Source organism: Brachycentrus maculatus, unplaced genomic scaffold (genome assembly GCF_059751285.1).
Source record: "Brachycentrus maculatus isolate JH-2025_06_01 unplaced genomic scaffold, ASM5975128v1 h1tg000706l, whole genome shotgun sequence".
NCBI classification, from domain to species: domain Eukaryota; kingdom Metazoa; phylum Arthropoda; class Insecta; order Trichoptera; family Brachycentridae; genus Brachycentrus; species Brachycentrus maculatus.
The window spans coordinates 104587-114361 of NW_028281437.1; the positions used below are offsets into that span (position 1 = coordinate 104587).

At 32.7% G+C, this 9775-nt stretch overlaps 1 protein-coding gene across 1 annotated transcript; it reads left to right on the plus strand.

Moving 5' to 3' along the window:
* Positions 1-6645: 6645 nt before the first annotated feature.
* On the plus strand, positions 6646-9167 carry LOC148300490 (small ribosomal subunit protein uS17m-like). Its single transcript, XM_088274685.1, has 2 exons — positions 6646-7046; positions 8754-9167. The coding sequence occupies exons 1-2, from the start codon at positions 6861-6863 to the stop codon at positions 9111-9113; spliced, it is 546 nt and encodes a 181-aa protein (XP_088130811.1). The 5' UTR covers positions 6646-6860; the 3' UTR covers positions 9114-9167.
* The last annotated feature ends 608 nt before the right edge of the window (positions 9168-9775 follow it).

A 9775-nucleotide genomic window follows, 5' to 3' on the forward strand; every position in this document is an offset into this window, starting at 1 on the left:
CATAAGTATGATGAAGTATAATCACAGTATTCATCAGATTTATGCTGTAAATGTTACTGTTTTTCTATATACTTTTAAAGAGAACTGATTTTTCTTTCAAAAGACAAAGCTTATTAGATTAAAAGTATGATAGTATGTTTTTGTTGCCAAAATTTAAATTTTAGTCAAAATATGAGTTGTGTATACATTTTTAATTTAGTAATTCTTAATTTATAAAGTGAAGAAATGACTCAAGGAATAAAATATATTTTTTGTATCTTGAATCAATTAAAATATACATTAATATTTTATATAATTATGTAATCAGTATTGTGATTTTTTTTTTAATTAACAAGAAGCATCACCTTAATTTTTGAACGGCCATTTTTGGCTTATCATTTAGTGCATAAAATGATTATAGATATTTACTTATTTCCTATAAAATGGATTTTATAATAAAATACTAAACGTAATATAAATTCTTCATTTTAATGTTAACTAGATTTATATTTATAAGTGTCTAATGTAATAATTTCAATAATAATTATTTTTTAATACATTAAGCCGTATTTGTGTTGTTACTTTGCATTTTACTTGCACATATAAACAAATAATATAAAAAATTGTTAAGAATACTTTGAGTGTGTTGAAATTCTTATTCACAAGCAGTGGATTTAACCCAACAAAGGGGTTGTTATCAAGATATTCGTCGATATCTCAACGGAGACGAAGAAGTTATCATGCAGGGAATATGTTAGTCTGGGCTTTTTATAGCGTATGACTTCTCATTACTTGGTTTAACTATCACTCTTTTAATCACCTTACACACTGTGTCAACATACACTTTTCCAATCTCTGTACATTCTTTGTCTCCGTTGAGATATAAATCAAAATTGTTAACTATTTTCATCCAGTTATTATTCGCCCGCCTCTGTATTATAGCGGTTAGTATATACATATTGTCACCTGAATGCAAGACTATCCCAAATCGCACACAAGTCAATTTAATTTTTATTTATGTACCGTGTTCCGTGTACTACGACCTGTCTTAAAAGAAAAGTGTACAAATCCTGCATACTGCCAGCGAACACATATGCACTAGAGACTATGGCTCTGAAAAAGAGAAATGCAGAGAAGCTCTAGTGCACGCAGCGATCCATGGAAAGATCCATGCTTGGTTTAAATAAAAAATGCAGATACCAGGAAAAGAACCAAAGTAGAGGATATTGCAAATTGTGTGGTAAAACTTAAGTGGCGATGGGCAGATATATTGCAAAACAGGACTCCACAAGATGGACCCAAGAATTTTACGATGGAGACCTTGGGAGGACAAAAGAGGTGTTGGAAGACCCCAAAATAGATGGTCCGATGACAAAGTCGCTGTGCGTGGGGCTGCAAGTAGCAACCGACTGAAGGAAATGGAATGAAGGGGAAGAGGCCTATATCCAGCAGTTGAGGACAGAGGGCTCATGAATATGAAGAAGAAGAAGACCGTGTTCCTTTTGCAACAAACTTTTGTTTTGCAGAAAGCTCTATAGCTATTCAAGCATTACAAATCTAAATATTCTAAAGAAAATACTATTAAATAATTGAGACTACACACTTCAAAACTTTTAATTCCCTTACACGCAGTTAGGGTAGTTCTGCATTCCGGTGACTATACGAGCTCCCGGATTAAATCCCCGAGTGGACAAATAATTGTGTATTTTTTTATATTACTCTGAAGCGCAAGACTGATCATCTCACCTTCATGTGATTTACAATCAAGATAACGTTGCATTCATCTCATACGGTGTCTGGTGCATAATTGGGTGTGGGTAAAGAAAAAAGAAAAGGATGTGAAGATTACTCATTATTTTTGTGTTTATTTATTTTTATTACCTTTTTTTGTCCAGCAAAGTAAATCAGACATATTTTAATGTGCATTCTTTACTCACGGTGTTCTTATTTCACATCGATATTAAACCCAATCACAGCTGAGCAAAAACAAGATATTTTATTTTCTGCCTTGTTAAAAAGATCAATACAGAGTATAAAAATAAAGCTGTGTTTCACGTCAGTTAATGGGTTAAGTAGGTATGTGCTAACATTGAATATTATTTGGAAGCAAGCATAGCAACTTGAAAACTATTAATTTTTGAGTTGAGTAACTGGCAGTCACTGGGTCAATTGTAGAACTTAACACTTGGTCACGAAAACAGTCTTTCTCTCTGGTCTCGATCCTGCGGATTGGTCTGTAGCAACAGATGACATCTCTTTCGCCATTCTCGCCTATTCTCGGAAGTCCTCTTCAGCTCCTCATACGTCGAGCAGCCTATGTCTTGGTATAAGTCGCTTAGGTATTCACGGCGTGGGCGTCCTCTGGCGTTTATTCCCTCGATCGTCCCCTCCATATTATTTTTTGCAGGAAACCCTCTTGTCTCAGCACGTGGCCGATCCATTCGGCGCGTCCTTTGGAGATAGTCGCGAGTAGGTGCTTCCTTTCTTTGATCAATGGTAGTACCTCGTCGTTGAAGATGTTGGATCTTGATCTTGGCATATATTACATTGTTTAGCCTTGTCGGGATTTACATCAATAATAAATACATTCATCAATGAAAAAGAGCTAAGCCATTTTAAAAGTTACCACCAAAAATGGCTGAATAGTACACAAACTACACTATGTGAATTTCAGAATTAATGAAATCTACTTACACATTGAATCACGGTGGTTATGTATATATGCGTTTCTGCCAATGGCGTTATTCTTTTCATGTTTTGTATCTTTTGATATTGCCGTGTTTCCTTCCAAATTTATTAAATTTACTTTCATATACGAAATAATTATATTTTATTACATAACATTGTAAAGTGTGTTATGTAAGAGACAGCGATAAAATTGTTAATATTTAAATGTACATAAAAGTATAAATAATCTTTTAGTAATTTACCTCCTGATCCCTTGTAGCTAAAGTATAAGGAATTATAAGAGGTACAAGATTTCACATTTGATTTAAAACTCCTTGAATATTGAGACTGCATAACATAACTAATAGCACAACATCAGTGGTTTAACTCAGACTATATTTGAATGGTGTAATTCTATATTGTTACTCCTGCTAATGTCAGTCCCAAAATTTTTTTTTTTTAATTATTTGACTCGCAAATAGAATTTCACTATCTTTACGAAGTTAGCAGTAGTACTTAGAATAAAAATAACTAAGGTAATATTAACATTTAGTTTAATATAAACTACAGGTATACTTCGCTTAGCCCGACTTCAATCAGTCCTATTTGTTTATCAGCAGGCTAGGAGTGGGTATGATCCGTTCATCCGGAAGATCTGTTTCAACAAAATGATCTGTTCACTAAGACTGTACCAATTAAACAGTATATCATTTATGTTTCCTTACAAATAAACTCGTTTACTTACTAAGAAAATATATGTAAGACTCATTGTTATTACTGTATACATTCACATCTGTACATTTTTATTGTTTCCGTAAATAAAATTATAGACATACACTCAAGTTTATTTCATCAGTATTTATATAAAGTGTCAAATGACAATTATTACCCTTCAAAATATCATATGATGTAAGCCAACACAAGAAGGGTTATGACTTTGAGCCGGGAGACTAGCTTGAAATTGGGATCCGTGTCCCTCAGGTCTATCTTAGTCAAGGCTACCGTAGAGCAAGCTGTCTCGAACGAAAGTGTTGTTTCAGATGGATAATGCGTGTATATGAACATGTAAAAATGTCTTCCTTTCACCAAATATTATATTTTATTATTGTCATCGTAACATTTGAGGTATGTTGTTTGTAAAAGTTACAATTACAAAAAAATGCATCGCCGGAAATTGGGTTTTGGAATAGCTAACACATCGGAAACATTATTCTTAATGTACATTAAACATTATTGTCATTGATGTTGTACACAGTACAGAAACATATCTTCCGCATTCTTAATCTCATTCTGCAAACCTGGTAGTGATTTATAAAAAATCATGTCTGTCTATTTATCGAGTTCATTTTACAATAACATACATAAAATGAGAACATGTCAGAATTATATTTATATTATTCCAAATAAAAATAGTATTTGGTTGATTCGGGCTGAGAGAAGTAAAGTTGTATTGAAAATCTAGCACTGCCAATCTGTATAATTATTATTGTCGGGTCCATTTTGCATAATCTCGTGAATAATTGTATCTGATATATAATTATTCTTTGGCCTCCAATATGTATTGCAAAAGTAGGGAAAGTTTATTGTTCAAAATGAATTATTACTATCGCTATAAATTATGGTGTTATTTTATAGTTTTTGAATAATTATATGGCTTGTATTATTGTAACAAATTAACTGACTTGTTAATTTGAAAATGTATTTTGGGCAACTAATGAAGAATTCAATTTTATTTCAGCGGCTAAAAGTTGGCTAACAATATGTAAATTTTACTGCATATTATGTATAATTTTTATTTCGCTTATTATTCTCCGTTAGTTGCTGTGCATATTGAAAAGACTCAATTTATTATTAAATTGTACATACTATGTTACGAGCATCCGTACTATTCTCAATGCAATAAGCGAAATTTGTAGGATAAAACTGTCTTCATTTGAAATGGTGTGAATACAGACAGGTTGTGATATTATCAGGTGTGATATCGCACATGTTTTTAAAAATATAATTTCTTCAATCCTGCATCATGAACCTTGCAGTCTCTATAATATTATTGGCTGTCACACAATACGGGAACAAAAGGGAACACATTTAATATCAGTGCAAATGTATCTACAAGTTATGCAAGAAATAAACTACTCTTTAGAACTAATGTTTTAGAAAATGATATTACTTCAAAGAATGATAGTACTTTGAACTGATGTTTTAGAAAATGATGAATCAAATTATTGGTTGTTTTAATTTTGATATACGACAAAGAAAATCTTTAATATTCCTTTTAAATTTTGTAAAATATGTTAAATCCGATATTCGTCCTGAGTGCAATACCTATTGGTACATATACTAATCTAATTGTATTTAGTAGCTAGCTAGCAGACATTGACTGCCATAAACAAATAAACTGTTTTATTGTTATATACATGAGCAAAATAAACATTTAGTAAGTAAGAAAGTACTGTCTCGCGATGTATTGCCATTACGAGGTTTCTGTAATTGGTACCTAATTGTAGTTTAATATAAAATAAATTAAAAACTATAGAAATTATCAAAAGTGCACACATAGGGGCAAAAATGTTTATCTTGTGTTAACCTGTAATATTTGACAGGATAGTATAGTACGAGTATTTACATATTTATTGGGCAGTTTTTGTCTGTTTAATAAAATTTTGGAGTTCTAATTTATTTGCATTGCATTTGTTGAAACTAATATATTTTTTATGATTGAGGTACTGTAGGTTATTTTTAGTGTTGTATTCAATCTGCCTTAATCCTTTATATGTTTTGTAAATAGTAGATAATAATATATGACTTGACCCTTACCATTTTTATCTTATTTGATAACATCTTGACTATAATAAATTGCAATAATCTAAATTTGTTTATTTTTTTCGTTTTTAATAAAGATTAAAATAATTTTTCCCTTAAACTATTTGAAACTCTGGAAACGTTATAAAAAATAATAATGGTTTTCTTTAAGGTTCAGTTTTTGGTCCTCTACACTCTAAATGTAAAAAAACATGCGGATTGTGGTCTCACGGTATGCAGATGATATGCAAATTTATATGTATTGTAAACCAGGAAATGAGGGAATTTAATTGAAAATATGACAACACCCAGTACAAGGAGTACCACTTCATCGGCTGTGAAATTTCTGTGTGTTCTTAAATTCCAATTTTCCTCTTGGGACCATATTTTTATCGGCTAAGTAAATTAGGCATTTGTAAGAAATACCAATGGATGCTACCCCTCGTGCATATACAAATCTACCAAAAAATATAATTACTAGATTGCGATCAGTATTCAACCCTGCAGTGAGACTAATTTTTGGCATTTCTAAATTCAGAATCACTTGACGAACTGCACTGGTTAGAATTTCCCGAAAAGGTAAAGTATAAAGTCTGTCAGCTTATGTTTAAATCAATGCATAATATGGTTCCAAAGTATCTTAAAAAAGCTGTTCATTTCAGATGAATTAGTGAATTGACATCATACGCTTTGATCACCTACAACAACTGCCATTGGTAAAATGTATCCCCCCGTGCACTAAATTTGGCAAAGCTTTGCTGTTATGGGCCAGAAGTGAAATAGTTCACTAACAGGTGGAAACCGAGTGCGATGATCCAAAGAAAATAAAAATACAAAAATTTTTGTACCGAATCGTTTTCTTTTCCCCATAATACATTAATCACAGCGAAACGCCCTTAAAGAAGTATTTGAAGATAATAGAGCTGTATAAATTGTACAAAGTTATTATGGAATAAAGCAAAATTATTCAACTTTTCCTATAGAACAAACTTTATAATTAATTCATAAAGGAGTGCAAAGGCAGATCGTGTTTTATTTTATACCCACAATATATTACGTGTTTTTTTTAGCAATTCTCGAGGGTTTGAGAACTATAATTTGAGGATATATAATTTTAAAAAAAAATAATTGTGAGCGGGTAGGTACTTTTTTGTGAAAATATTATAACCAAATATTTGCAACATTTTTATTTTTGACAGTTCGTTCGATTCAATGCGGTAATCTGTGGTTATTCACCACAGACTAACTAATTTATATATTATTCACATCCATTTCTCTCGGTTCTTGGTTTTTCGTGTCTGATTTTTGCAGATCCGGTGACTATGATTCCCAATTGACGAATTGATTCTCCATTGTTATTATTTCAGAATTATTATACAAAGTTGTGTAAAGAGTCAGAAAACTGGTTAAGAATGGCGTACCGATCGGCCTATCAAATAATGGTGGAGACGGCGGCGTTGAAAAGGCTAGCTGAGAAAAAACGGGGATCACCTTCAAGTAAAGCATTTATGCTAATAGGACAGTGTGTACCCAGCGTTAAAAAGAATGCCTCTAAAATTAGGGTCAAATCTTTAGAAATGGATACATATTTAACCATGGTAATTCAATTGTTATTTTCAAATTTATATAACCTCAAAACAATGTTTATATTTATACAGAATTGTTTTCATAAGAATTCGCCTCAAGGGAGCCTTTATTATATTTATTATCTTTTGTATTAGCTTATTTCCTATATTTCGCTTATCTTGATCGTAATTTCATGGTGGAAAGGTGGTCACTTTCATGCTTCATATTATTTCATATTCCACTTTGTTATTTAACAAAGTGGAATTTTACTATTTTTAGATTTCATTAATCTGAAATTAAATCAGGGTCCTAACAGGTGTACTTACATTTACGGAAATATGTTAAATACGTAATAAAAATCAAAACGAAGCACTTTTTAAATGTCAAAAATTTTCATTTTTTTATTGTTAAGTATTTCAGTCCTAACAGGTGTACTTACATTTACGGAAATATGTTAAATACGTAATAAAAATCAAAACGATGCACTTTTTAAATGTCAAAAATTTTCATTTTTTTATTGTTAAGTATTTCAGCTCAATGTAACTTCAGTAATATAATTTTAAAAAATTACCGTTATTACTGGTGTTGGGATTTTAATTTCATAAATTTACTTTCATAAAATTAGTACTAGCTAGCTGGCGTATGTCAGTTGTGCGCTGCTAATTTGTATATGCCCTTGAGAAAAAATCTTATTGAAGTTTATCAATCCGTAGCATAGTGGTCAATTTCAAGCACTCAAAATAAATATATGAAAGCGATTTTTCACTCTTACTTACATTCTTCAGCCTTCTTTTTGAGTCTTCCATCTATTGAACAAAGGCCTTCCACAATTGTCTGTTGGACGCGACTCTCTTCCAGTGCAGGTCCGCCACTTTTAAATGTCATCAGACCATTTTGTCTGGGGCCTACCCACGCTGTTCTAGGCCTCCAGTCAAGAACATTCTTCGTCTATCTATCCTCAGACATACGTGCCACAGGAACTGCCCAGTTCCACTTTAGTTCCGCAATTCTTTGAGCCAGATCTGTTTCCTCCGTCTTTTCTCTTATCCAAATATTGGTTTCTCGAACCCATATGTGAGCACTGGAAGTACATGCATCAAATGTTTTCCTCTTCAGACGGCTGGGAATATTTAGGGATTTTAGGACATTTAGGATAATTTACCAAATGCAGCCCCTCCTAATATTTATTTAATATCACCTGAAGCACATAACTGATCAATGTGCCCTCAAGTAATTAACAATCAAGGTATGTATTAATTTTATAATCAAACACAGATTTTTGAGTCTACTAAGTAGTATTTTATTTTTAAAAAAATACATAAAAATGAATATTGTGACAATTTTTCCGCCTAGTTATGGCATTTTCAAACGATGTTCGTTTAAAAATGCCCTAACTAGGCGAAACAATTGTTACAATATTAATTTTTGTGTTTTTTAGTAAAATACAACTTAGTAGACTCAAAAAATCTGTGTTTGATTTATAAATTAATACATAAATTAAAATACAAATTAAACGCCAAAACAATCAAGGTAACTGTGTTGAAAGCGATGACAAGGGTAAGGCCCTTTGGCTAGGGAAGATGGTTAGAAATAGTGTTTTTTTCTTTTTTTACTGTGTGTGGGTGTTGAGACTGTGAGGAATACTGTTTCAAATTGTAATTAATGTTTAATTATCTTTATCCTATTTCAAATGAGGGACTTTGTATAATCGGTTTATAATTTATTTCTTTGACTTTCAGTATTTCAAAAAAGATGATTATTATTACGCTATAGATCCGGAGAAAAAGTGCAAAGCCGGAGATATCGTTTTGATCCAAGAACTGCCCGAGCAGCTTACGAAACTCATCACACACAAGATCTTGGAAATAGTTCATCCTTTCGGTGACATCACGGATCCGATAACCAACGAGAAAGTCGTGGTCAGCAAGTACAGATATGAAATTGAAAGGGATAATGAATTATATGGGAAACTGGATTCCGCGTTCGACTATGAGAAAGCTCCTCCCCGCGGCTGGCAAGAGGGAGTAAAGGACTTCACCGATAAAGAGACATATACGGAATATCACGTGTTTCCCAAGAAAGATCCTTATGCTGTATAACTTAAAAATTATTGTTATGTATTGTAGATAAATAAATGTATAGTTTTAATTTGAGTTCCTTTACTTATTTTTTCCAACACAGTTTGTCCAGTAACTCACACCCAGTATTATCACTTTATCCTTTCCTGCCTCAACTCCTTACATGATACTTCTCCCTTTGCTGTCCTTATTTTTATCATTTCAGTTTTGTAAATAATACATACCAACTCGCGCCCGAGTATATTGTCTTCAGCTATCTATGAGTGTGTGTGTGACTGAACATGCCAATTTTGGACTTAATAATTGCAGCACATACTGCGCACTCCGTGTCCTCGTCACTTCTGTTGTGCCGGTAGCTGCGCAGAGACCTCGTGAACACTGTTCACGGAGCTTCTCCATCTCCAGCCCGCGACTCTCAGTCACCATCGATCCCCGCCAACCACGTGGCATTCAGTTGATCCTTGTACCTCGTGTACTGCCTGCCCTCCTCACTTTCGTCTTTCTTCGAGAAGCTCACCAAACAAGCATTGGGCAGGCGCGAGTCATCCATATGAATGACATGAGTTTCGTAAATACACAATGCTGCACTGCAAATTGTATTTTTTCGTTGTTTCTCTTCAATTATATACAAGTACTTACTACAAAAATCTGTATGAAATGCAAACTTGACCAATGACACTAGT